General features: G+C 36.6%; 1 protein-coding gene across 1 annotated transcript; it reads right to left on the bottom strand.

Moving 5' to 3' along the window:
• Positions 1-417: 417 nt before the first annotated feature.
• On the bottom strand, positions 418-10,761 carry LOC129258460 (calcipressin-2-like). Its single transcript, XM_064098356.1, has 4 exons — positions 9,976-10,761; positions 6,721-6,894; positions 6,091-6,256; positions 418-4,388 (listed from the first exon to the last, which is right to left on the bottom strand). The coding sequence occupies exons 1-4, from the start codon at positions 10,147-10,149 to the stop codon at positions 4,246-4,248; spliced, it is 657 nt and encodes a 218-aa protein (XP_063954426.1). The 5' UTR covers positions 10,150-10,761; the 3' UTR covers positions 418-4,245.
• Positions 10,762-13,195: the final 2,434 nt, after the last annotated feature.

Genomic DNA, 13,195 nt, shown 5'->3' with positions numbered 1-13,195 from the left:
ACAATGCTCACTGAAGCAGGTATGATATGTAATAGTATCTGATGAAAAATACAAAGTGCGTGCAGGTAAAACCTTTTTCAAGTAAATTTCAATTGTCTGAGAAAATTTTGTGGAATTTATAACACATGACATATGGAGGAGCTGTTCACATGCAAAATTGAAAATCAAAACTTTGAAAATACATAACTCAGATATTCTTGGGCGGATTTTTGATTGCTCTGAATCCCTGTCAGTAATGTGTCTTTTGGAGTGTCATCCAGGCTATCGATCGTTAATGACTTTTCAAGCGCAGTGGATTGGCTTGACAATGGGGAGGGAGCAGTAACCGTGTTGAGGTACTCAATTGAGCACGCTCCCAAATTGAGTGTTTTGTAATTCAGGTTTGATAAAACAATCATACATGAAATCAAGATAATCTTTTGTGTAGAATATCTTTTATTGCACAGAAAATATATACAAATCAACAAGACAAACAAAATATTACATTCCTCAACATATACATATACAAGTCCTTTTTAACATTCCACTATACTTCTATACCAACGTGTGGCACATGACAAGTGGTGCCACAGGGGTGGGGGCATTGATCATCAATCTCACAATTTTTCAGGTGATAAAAAAAAAATTAAGAGATGAAGTTTTAAAAATTGGAAGAGTTAAAAAGTGAGGAAGGGGTAATGGAACATGACTTTTTTATTACGAGGGGACAAATTATCCCCCCCCCCCTGTGAAAATGCCCTACCACCACCCCTGAGCACTAGTCACTTTAATAAAAAAAACTAATTTCAGACTTGATGCAACAAAACTCGCCAACATTTTTCACGTTGCTAATAATACACATTGTATGCTTCAAGTCTAACCAAACAATGGTCCACTGTTGTGTGAATGAAACCCATGACATAATGGCATCATGATGACTCGTGTCTTAAAAAGGACTTGTGATGTAACTGTTGACATCAACATTGACATCACAAGTCCTGTTGAAAGTTCACAAGGTTCTTTGCATAATTCTGGACAGATACATTTGTGATATCTTGCTACAATCTCCACCATCTGTTCAAAAGAATGTGAATGTGGGACAGTTTTCTGCCCAGCGTAAGAAGAGTTGCTAGCCACTGCAACATTTTTCTTATGCTTATTCATATCGCATTGACGTTGTACACAACAATTTTGCAGAGCTATGTTGCCAAGTTTTGCTGCATCATGTCTGAAAGGGCCTTGTGATAAGCCCTCATCAGGTGCAGAGAAATACTCTGATAGCACAATCATAAGGCTTCAGTACCTACTGTTTTCTTTGGTGCTTTAGACAAATTCTGTACCATCAAATACAATCTTTAAGATCTCATAGCAAATAATCTACAGATTTATAATTTGGTATAATATTTCTGATTCTGGAAAAATTATTTAAAATTCATTCTTTAAACTTGTTACTGGCAATTTAATAAATTCTCATGTGCTTTTCTTGGAACAATTTGTGATAAACATAATGAACTGTTAATTAAAAAAAAAATCTGAACTGAATTAGTTGGATGTTGTATTCAGAAATTGGCGGCTTAGAAACTTTTAATGATGACAGCAGCATATGGTTTACAGTTCATTATTTTGAAGGCTTGAATACTTTGAAGGTCTGGTATTCTTTGAAAATTAATTCACTTGAAGATTTCATTTGAAGGTATGTTATTCTTAAAAATGAATTGAGGTTCCATATTCTAAAGGTTGGTTAATCCAAAAAACAAAAGATTTATTCTGATTTGTCTGATCATAAAGATTTGTAAAGTTCAGAAATTATATTCATACTTATAACCATATTTTATTGTAGAAACAAAAAGAATGTACGCAATAACGAACCCTGTTAAATTTTCAGATTAACAAACCTTTAGAAAAATGTCACAAATATTTGGATTAACATTCCTTTCTTTAATTTTCAGGCTAACAAATATCTTGGCATATCAAATTTGCGGGTTTGGAAATAACATATCTTACAGGGGCTGCGGAATGGTTTTGAAAAGGGGGGGGGGGGAATGACCATGCAAAAAATCACAATCAGATGGTCACTTACATTCTTGGAAAAAAGTTGGGGGGCTGAAGCCCACCAAAATCCCCCCCCCCTGTTTCCACAGCCACTGTCTTTAATCTTTAGGAGTGTGTGAACCTTGTGGAATAACAAAACTTGGGAACAGGGAGCACCATCCATAACATACAACACAATTACATTAGGACTTCAATACACTTTACGCCTGTTTGTTAAATTTGGACATGTATATTTCTTTGAATAAATACTGTACATCTAAATTTGTTAGAAAAAAATGTAGGTGAATCCACTTGAGTCAAAACTCTTTGTTCAAAGAGATTTCTTCAACTTGATTATTTGACTATAACAGTAATACAGAAAGTCGACTAATGTTGACTTAAATGTAATGATGATCCAAATATATATATATATATCATAAAGACTGAATATCTAATTGCTTCCCTCGCTAATAATGCATACATTCTCCACTTCCTTGGGTGTGTTCCAGCCTGTCGCCATGTCAGGTTCTCACATTGCTAGTTTTATGCTACCATGAATGACAAAAGGACATTTTCTCAGTGAAAATGTGTAACTCAAACCTGAATGGCAGGGGTTTGCATCAAAATGTCAACAAATCCCTAGACTTTCAGTAACGATATTATGTGTAACTTCATATAGCACTCAATAAATTGGATCATGTCTCTATTACTGCATGCACCGACATATCCCAGTAGGCACAGGGTTGTGGCTGGCCTCACACCAATGGGTGATTTCAAGTTCAGTGTTGACCGAACATAAATACAAATAAAAAAAGTTCAGTGTTGACCTCTTGGTGTTGGATAATTTTCATAAACTCACATTAGGTGTTGGAGCTGGTTCTGCTAGGAACAGCAATCTAAACTGTTCTTCCAACACCAGAAGTAACACCAAACTTGAAATGACCCAAAGAAGACAGCTCAAGACGCTCTCTTCACCCCCTGGAGAGCATTCCCACAAGAACTACAAAGCTACAATTAGCACACTACATTGCCTTCTGCATCCTATCGGGTACCCATCGAACACCTGGGGAGTGTTTCATCAAAATTTTTGTCTGACAAGATCTGACAACTTTCCTTAATTTTGATTGGCTGAGAAGCACTGTTACTATGGTAATTGTCAGATAAAATGTCTGACAAGTCCTTTCATGAAACGCTCCCCTGAGTGGAGAGTGGCCAAGTATAGACTGACATAGGATGCTTGTGCCATTGTGCCATTCAAATACATGACCCTCTGGTTGCAGTGGAAAAGTCAGAGCCCTTACAACCCTGCTTGATATTTCATCAATGAACAGCCCTGCAAGGCCTGGTTGGTGTTTCATAAAGCTGTTCATACAGTTAATCACGATGCATGACATGAACATGTTCTTACATGCTTAGACAGCTAGTCAGCTGCACAGTGATATCATTTAGGACACGAAAGGGATACCAGTGGTGCGTAGAGTCGAGCATAGAGTTGTGCGTAAAGTCATGCATAACTTTATGTAACGGCCCCAGCACTATTACCTCATTAATTTTGCACTCATTTTTAATATTTATTGAATAGTTAATACTTTCCATGTTTCAACAGGATATTGCTGTTGGTATAGAGTATAGGTCTATTCAGAATTGTATCACTGCAATGGGCTTGAGTGCAGAAATATTCCACTACCGTACTATCTTCAGAAAAAATAATAGATTTCTGGCATGAATTAGTTGTCCTGCTTGAATATCTACCTAAAGGATCAACTCTTTGAGACTTGAGCAGATGATTGCTCCGGCATCTCAGAACCCCTAAAAACTTTCAAAGTTTGTACTCAGATTACTTTTATTCATATGGTATTTCTATCTCAACAACCCCCACCCCCTCAAAAAAAGTGAGGTGTTTTCAACTAATGGTTCGGAAATACCTTTTTTTTCTTCTAAAGCTGTGTCCATTAATCTTTAATTCAAGTTTCTTGAGTAAGATTTAATTTACTCATCCACAATTCTTCTGTGTGTTATTCTTATTGTATAATAAATATTTTGTAACTGGTCTAAGAAATGGTGATTTAAATAGATTTTTTTCTCCTTAATTCAAATTTCTTTCAAATGGTCCTTGTTCGATACAAGCATCCATGTCTGATCACATCTGATGCCCACAACGGAGCATCTTAAAGAGTCTTTACAGTTATGAGGCATGTAGCCTTGTCTCAAGCTGTGATGATTTTCCAGTGGTAATCATGACGATGTAGATGGAAGGTCCGGTCTCTTCGTTTGTTGGATCTTTTGAGGAACAGGACGTCTTGAGATGGGATCATCGCATGGTTCGACAACAATGCATGGTTTATTCCCTTCAGCCGGATGAAGCTCGTGGGTTTCACCTGTTAACATAAAATGATACAATCATTTTAATAAGAGTGGGTTTGATCAAGATACACCTTTACAATACGTTGTAAATCTAATGAGGGCAAAAAATAGGACCATGACCAGAGTGAAGTGGGTTTTTTCTTTTTGGTAGGGGGAGGGGCCTTGGGGGCACTCATTCCTATCATGTAATTAATGACCATCCTTTGGAAAATACTGCTTGTCTACATATGTAGGGCTAAGATGCAAAACAAAGTGAACCTTTTGACATAAATTCACTGCAAGGTTATGGTCGAAACCTTTTTTTTATAATGCTTTTACAAAATTTCAACCACCCATAGAAATTTAGGGGGCATACATGTACATGTATGCCCCCTTCTCCTTTGGTTATGTGCCTTGCAGACACACCAAGTCTTATCAGTTATGTGTGAAATTCCCAAATAATAGGTGCTCCAGCTCATGCCCAAAATTTATTTCCAACATCTATGTCAGTCTATCCCCAGTGAAGGAAGAATTATGTATAATGTTCAGTGAAAACTGATGGGATGTGGATCAAAAGTGACTTCTAGATATCCAGGTTGCCAGATTAAGTGAGTAATCTCGGTATAATTACTTATCTTCCAAAAATAAACTCACATGCCCTATCTACATTAGGTTAAACAGTGATCAGGTCACTGCTTTAAATGTCCATTTCCACCAGGAAGTAGATTAATCTACTTTATCTGTTCAAAAGTGACATGAGACAATGCAGCTGAAACTCAATGGTTTCCTTCTGACCAACAAGTTACCTTTTTTTTTTTTTTTTTAGATGTAAGGTGAAAAGATATATAGTTGAAAATGAAATAAAGGGAACTACTTGTAATGGCCTTGATATAAAAAGGTACATTTGAGTGCTGGCTCTTTTTTTTTAGATTCCAATTACAATTAGGCAGTAGTAAGGTAAGAACAGCACAATGAGATTCCATTATACACATAATATGAAAGAGGAATCCAGCCTTGGTCATAAAATGTTTTGTTGGAAAAGGAGAAAAATAAATAAAACAGAATGATGAAAGTTTGAAAGAAATCGGACAAGCAATAAAGAAGTTATAGCTGCTTTAAAATTGAGAATATGTAGATTTCAAATGGCAACTGGGTAAGTAAGTTATGATAAGGGGCAAGGACTTTCCCATAGGCCATGTACTTTTATCACAAATTTGTGGTTTTCTCCTAAGTACCCATTCCCCTGGGGTAGTAATCTAAATATAAACCAGGTAGTATCTTGTTTTATTTCCTCACAAAAGAAAAACAAAATTTGAAGTGAAACTTTTTGAAAAAAAGAGAAATTTTAGCAATTTTTTGTATTGAAGTACATGGAAGAGTACATTTTAGTCCTTGCCTTACATCACAATAACATCACATAGATATGCGGCAAATTTGAAGTCTCCATGGGTATATTGATTACCAATATTTACAGCTTTTAATAATTCATAACTTCCTTATTGTTTCTTCAATGTTATTCAAATTCTCACCTATCAACTAGTCTGATTTTTCTTTTCCCTCTAAAAACAATTTTTTATTTGAGTAGGATTCCCCTTTAAACCTCATTGATCATTATGAACATTGACTGCACATGATTGATTTACTTACTTCTTCATATCAATTTTTTTCCCTCCAATTTAAAATCTTTGCCCACTGAATGTATTTTGGTGAAATCAAAGACAATGTAAATCTATATACCTGGTGCAAGGTTTGCTAGTGCAGCAAGTAGGTCATAGTCAATGACGGGTTCAGATTCTGGCACAGGTTCCCAGCCAACCGGCGGGGACGCAGGTGGTGATATTAAGAACTGTTTGACTGGCTGAGGAAGTTCTAGGCTTGGGTTGGTGTCTTTCAATATCTTGGTCTGTAAAAACAGGGGAAGAGTCGGACAACACTAGTGCTACAATGTACATGTAGTATGGATTTATGATCTGAAACCGGCTGACCCATGTACATGAAGCTGGTCTAACAAGTGCAGGACTTCAAAAACAAATATCTACATCATGAGAGCCATTTCTTGATTTTAGAGAGCCATTTCTTGATTTTAAAGAGCCATCTTTTTTAAGACCCCAGGGCCATTTTTATAGTTTACAAAAGAGAAGAAAATATCACTGTATCAGTTTGATATATTTTTTTTACTGGTCATGTCAGACCAGTAAATGTGGCTATTTCTCAAAAGTTACTGGCCCAACAGCAATTTTTACCAGTCTGGAACCGTCGGACCGGTGCCAGTGTCGCGCACTGGTTTACCACAATGTGTAATCTCTCAAGAAAACAAGCATAAAAAGCACATTTAGTAAATCTATTGAGAAAACAACACTCCCTCACCTGTGCAAAATAAAAATTGACAATGGAGCCGCTGATTTCTTTGGAATGCAATGCTATCCTGGCCCCTACTGCTTCCTCTGGTGAATTATACGTCACTCTAATACGACGAAAGCTGGGAAGATAATGGAACTCGACCCTCGTTCCATAGACAGAACACAATTCTTCGAAGGCGGCCTGGATTGAGGAGATTAAAATTGTCAGAATCAAATCAGTTCATGGCTACATAGAGGTTCCCTGATTTGCATACCGACCAGGATGTGCTATTAAAACAAGCTTAAGTTAAATAATGTAATAACTTTCTTAAATCTATTTCACATCCAATTTTGATGAAATTTCAGCATTAGGTCTAACTTTAAGCATGTTTTATTTTTTTCTTTTTTATTCGAATGAACTTTTTAACTTTATGGACTGGACCTTTCAACAAGGCCTTGTTAAATCAATTGCTTGTTGATGTGATATTACCAGGTAATCAGATTTATCAGAATATCAATATGTTAATACTTAATCTCTGACACTGCAATTACGGTACTGTCATATAGTCAACAACAAACTAAAAGACCCAGACCGGACCCATAAGTGAAAGTGACAAATCATATACCAAACAAAAGCATATTAACTATTTCACACGTAAATTGCAAGCTTTATGCCTTTTTACCGCTCATCAGCCAAGAATTTCACTTAAAGGACAAGTTCACCCCAGAAAAATGTAGATTTGAATAAATAGAGAAAAATCAAACTAACATAACGCTGAAAATTTCATAAAAATTGGATGTAAAATAAGAAAGTTAAGACATTTTAAAGTTTTGCTTATTTTTCACAAAACAGTAATATGCACAATTCAGTGACATGCAAATGAGACAGTCGATGATGTCCTTCACTCATTATTTCTTTTGTTTTTTATTGTTTGAATTATACAGTATTTCATTTTTTTACAGATTGACTTGACTGAACCATATAGTATCAAGCAATGCTATTTCCACATGTTCAGGGAGGAATTAATCATGGTTTCACTTGACATTGTGGAGAAAATTAGAATATTTCATATTTCAGATAATAAAATACAAAAGAAATAGTGAGTGGGTGACGTCATCAGTCTCCTCATTTGCATACTGACCAGGATGTGCATATAACTCTTAAAATTGTGAAATTAAGCGAAACTTTGAAATGTCATAACTTTCTTATTTTACACCCGATTTTGATGAAATTTTCAGCGTTATGCTTGTTTCATTTTTCTCTTTATTCAAATCAACTTATTTCGGGGGTGGACTTGTCCTTTAAGAATAGCTCCAATTATCAGGCTTCGAAAATAGACTTTCTTGTACATGGTTTTCACCGGCCTCAAAACCATGACGTCATGTTGTTTAAGAAGCTTTGTGATTACATAGGTTTATACACAGAAAAACAGGGTGATTTTTCTGCTTTTCAAATTAATAAAAAAAAACGCATTTTATTTTCTTCACTTCTGCCACATAGAGATATCATAATGTATTTCTACGCAAGCTTGAATTGATGAAAACTATGGCTTTGGGCTACTTTTTACCATATTTTTTTTCCCCAGCTTATTTGGTGCAGCTTTCCAATTCTCTTTATCTGCATAATTCAGATTATGTGTAACAACTTTTCCTGACAGAGCAATTTAGGCCCAAATCAAGAGCCAAACAAAGAAATCACAAAAAAATCTACTAGTAGAGTAGTAAGTTTCCATCCATTTGAGCACTGAATAATTTTTATTGCCATTTTTTTTCTGCAAATGGAAAAAAATTGAATTCCGAATCTGAATTGGCTCTTGTTCGACCACATTTGGAGTATTGTAGTGTTGTGTGGAGCCCTAGATTCATCACCGATGATAAAAGGATTGAATCTGTTCAACGTAGAGCAACAAGACTATTTCCAGGATTTAGCTCCTTATCTTATAGTGAAAGACTAGTCAAACTGAATCTGTACTTTGCAGTTTTGGTATAGACAGAGTCAACCCAGAATCCCTCTTCATGAGGTCTCAGTATCAGGGAACAAGAGGTCATCCCTTCAAACTGTTCACTACTCACTGTCGGTTGAACACCCGCAGCAGCTTTTTCAGTAAAAGAGTGATCCAATCTTGGAATAGCTTGCCTGCAACACTAGTAATGTCTTCCAGCATCAACTCATTTAAACATGGATTAGATTCTTTTTGGTCAAGCAAACATTTTGAAATTGATCCACACCTGCACTGTATGGTAGGGGGTCCTAAAGCTATGCACCACTCATCGCGCATGCAGTTTTCAATGGCAAATGCGCACTCTCTATGTGGAACTGTGGCTGAAGAGTGACGAACGATTCCTATTCTATTTTTTATACAGAGGCTGCAGTTTATCTCTAAATGCAGAGAAAACCCACAACTGTTTGGAATTCACTTTAATTTCATGATATATTTTCCTATAATAATATTAAGATATTTTATAAATTGAGGCACAGGAAATACAATTTTTTTGCATGATAAATCGAGTGCATAGCTTTAGGGCGGCGAAATAAAGAGGTGTTCGGAAAACACAGCTGGATTTTCGTATTGTGAGTTTTGTAATATTTTCTTCTTGGTTTAATTATGATCTTTAGAATGTTTGCTACAAATTAGTGAAAGATAATTTGTTCAAATATTAAAATTGGCACAGTTTTTATCGTTTGTAAACAAAGTGCGTAGCTTTAGGTCCCCCCATCATACTTGTTAGACTTTTGATTATGCATCAAGTGTTTACGACCGGGAGATCTACAGGACTACCTTTTTACACTCACGTACATATGATGATGATGAAAGCCGAAAAAATGGCTCAGTTTTTCTGTGTACAAACCTATGGAAAAGTGAAAAGCACTGGAAAGCCTCTGGTCGAAATCCCTAGCGAAACCCGTCAATCAGTTATTGTTAATTCGAGTTTTTCTTCAGCAAAAATACATGTATTTGGCTGTAAAGGAGTGAATATGCATAAAATTAAAACATACATTGTTGTGTGCTATATCTTACATATTTCCTATCTGTCAATTGCACTTTCCGACTTTTTTTTTCGCTCCGGTCTGGCCGTCTGGGTCTTTTAAGAATGTTATTATTATTTAACAAGCATGACAAGTTAATTATCATGTTAAATATAATATTTTTAATGAGCAGATTGAGTTTTATTCATGTAAATGACCATATTTAAAACACTCAACTAGTCGATTACACAAGCATGCATACTTCAGCTTAATCATTCTTCATTGGTCAAAACATCACGGCAGCAAACACATTACCCTATCTTTCTCATCTGTAAACACACATTCGCTGACATTGGTGGCGATGAGCGCGACCGGCAGTTCATTGTAGTCAAACTCCCCCGTAGACTGCCGGGAGGTGCGTTGCCTTTCACTGCTGCTGCCAGCGACACTCGATTCTGCAGCTCCGTTCACCTCCGGATCCATATCCATCTCAACTTGTTCTGGGTTTGCCTTTAAAGTTCTGAATTATCTGTCAAGTAATTCGACTCTAAGACTAAGTTATTCCCCGAAATGAACATGTGGATGAAATTCAACATTCGTAGACAAGACGGTAGTGTTTAATACTGTTTGTCAACAATTAAAAATAGAGTCTGACTCCTCTGACTGATTCTCCGACAACATGAACATCATCAAAGAAATGACGTCACAAAGTTTCTGATTCTGACGTCAGGTATAGTTTCTCTGCAATTTATCTGGGATTGAACAAAGCCATATCTCGATCTGTGTATAAATCCCCCGGGGGGGCCACTTACATTGACGAGTGGATACCATGCGCGACCAAAAAAACACGTAAAAAGGATGTCCTTTTCACGATAGGGCACGTTACGTACGTAACGTGATAAGGGTGTCAAAAACACAAAAATAATGAAAAAGGGTGTCTATTTCGGTAGGAAAATTACGTGTTTAGGGTCGAATTTGCGGGAATGATAAAACAAAATTAAAATGTTTTATAAAGGATGTCCATTTTGCCCCAACACTTCGTGTTTAGAGTCCGATTTGCGCGAGGTGTAGAAGGTGGGGTCGTACTAAACCAAATAAGGAAAAGCCGACGACCGAAGGACCCGTAACAATAAAACATTCCTGTACTTGTTTAGGGGTTCATTTCAGGGAATATTTGCCAAGAGTATCGTTTTGTTTCCAATACTCGTTAAGGGTAGGGTTTCACACGCCAATACTTGTTAAGGGGTGCATTTTCAGAATATGGAAATTACGTGTTTAGGGTGCTTTTCGAGACCCCATGGTCGCGCATGGTATCCACTCGTGAATGGAAGTGGCCCCCCCGGGATAAATCCTAGCAGAAATCCGACATTTTCTCAATCTAGAAGCCAATTAGGCAAAGAGCTGATGGGCTGGAATTCACTCTGGGTTGGATTTAAAAAAAAATAGGGTCTATATGTGCAGACTAAACAAAAACAAATTGAAATTAGGGTTTATATGTGCAGACTAAATTAGGGTGGTGACGATTCGTAGACAGTGATGATGAAGAGTGATTCATGTGATGATGACGATGATGTTGATGAAGGTGATGGTGGTGATGATGATGATGATGATATGCGATGATGGTGATATGCGATGATGATGATGCGCTGATGATGATGATGGTGATGATGCGCTGATGATGATGATGGTGATGATGAAGAATATCATGGGTGTCGATCAGTATTCTTGGTTGGGGGGGATGATGACACAAAAGTTTTTGTGGATGGGGATCTTTCAACATTACCCCCACTAAAATCACAAGTTAGGACATTTGAGAGTGATTGATATGCACGGTGTTCTTGGAAATTCCTTCATTGTTGTAGTGTACTGTACTTATATAATTTTTTTTTAATTCAATTTGTGTTACATTAAGTAAGCCTATTCTAAACTCATACGAAAGAAAAAATGACAAAAATTATCTGGAACATGTATATAGTGATCTGTTGATTGAACATGATGTATACACAGGGGCATCGATCCATTTTTCAGATTGGGGGGGGGGGGCAAAATCATGAATCAACGTTCCAAAGACGCTCGATCATATAAAACGAACAAACTCATGACACACCCCTACACCCCTACACCCCTACACCCCCACACATAGGCCTATATTATATATATATATGTGAATCATGAGAAAGAGACACATATCTCAACCTCACCAACAATGCGAGCGCGAAGCGCGAGCTGAAAATTTTTAGTATGACATGAAAACAGGAAAAATGTACCTGTTTAGGTTTGCTTGTATAGTAACTCATGAGGAGCATAGATCCATGTATCTCACTAGAGAGCGAGCTAAAATTTCTTTATATTCTGACGTGAAAGCTTGATATTCTAAGCACTTTTGGTACCAATGATTAAGATGGGTATCTAGAAGAACAATAGATGCGAGCGCAAAGCGTCAGCTGAAAATTTTAATATTTCGATCTGGACAAAAAGACAATTTAATGGACGCTTTTAATAAAGAACAAGATATATATCCAACCAAAGATTATTGCAAATCGAAGCGGGAGTTCTTTTGAGGTATAGAACTGAAAACGGGACATTCTATTCACCTATTTAATCTTGAAAAGTATGGGGTTTTGGTACAGAAATGATGCGAGCGCGAAGCGCGAGCTGAAAAATTTTATATTCCGATCTGAAAAGCAGACATTTTGAGCACGATTTTAGATGAAAATCGAGTTGGTATCTTAATCTCGCTTGCTGGTTTCAGTGTAGCATTACAATCTTATTTTATTTTTAGTTGCACATGCGGAATTATTGGGAGGGGGGCAAAACGATATGTTCCCCCCAAATATTTTCATTGGTGGGGCTATTACTCTAATAGCTATATGGTCATTCCTTAGACGATTTATCTTGCCACCCTTTTACTCCCGTTTGTTGTTCCACCCTTTTGAATTAATTGATTTATTAAAATTAATTCATTCACCACTGGTGGGATGGAACACCCTATCAACAAAAGTTGTTTTTCGTTGGGGTCCTTTTATGTCATGTGTTAAAAAATATCATATACATAAACATTTCATTCTTTTTCATCTTGAACTTCCACCCATCTGTTTAATAGTCCTGAAAAAGAATGTTTTCATTTAATAACAATATACACAAATTGCGAGGGAAACAAACTGATTGATGGCATACTATAATCATCACTATAATCATCATGATCAAACTTTTCATTTTTTCATCATCATTATTATAATTTTTCTACCCTAAATTATTGGGGGGGGGATGATAATACAGGCCATCCCCCCACTTGAAATATTGGGGGGGGGGATATATCCCCCCCCCATCCCCCCCGTGATCGACACCACATGATGAAGATGATGATGATGATCATCATCATCATGATCATGATCATGATGCATGCGATGATGATCATGATGATGATCATGATGATAATAAAATCAGGACAGAACTATTATACAGCCATACAGCGATTGAAAAAAGGCTTGAAAGCTAACAAAAGAAGAAGAAGAAGAAGAAAGAAAGAAAGAAA

Source organism: Lytechinus pictus, chromosome 4 (genome assembly GCF_037042905.1).
Source record: "Lytechinus pictus isolate F3 Inbred chromosome 4, Lp3.0, whole genome shotgun sequence".
NCBI classification, from domain to species: Eukaryota; Metazoa; Echinodermata; class Echinoidea; order Temnopleuroida; family Toxopneustidae; genus Lytechinus; species Lytechinus pictus.
Note: the sequence above shows the minus strand (reverse complement) of the source record. Positions and strands in the feature narration are given on the sequence as shown.

What these genes read in the sequence shown, in the direction of transcription:
- LOC129258460 (XM_064098356.1), bottom strand. Translation starts at nt 10,149, where the DNA reads ATGGATATGGATCCGGAGGTGAACGGAGCTGCAGAATCGAGTGTCGCT. An exon ending in TCAATTTTTATTTTGCACAG is followed by an intron (nt 6,257 to 6,720) that starts GTGAGGGAGTGT and finishes CTGTTTTTACAG; the next exon opens with ACCAAGATATTGAAAGACAC. An exon ending in ACTAGCAAACCTTGCACCAG is followed by an intron (nt 4,389 to 6,090) that starts GTATATAGATTT and finishes TTATGTTAACAG; the next exon opens with GTGAAACCCACGAGCTTCAT.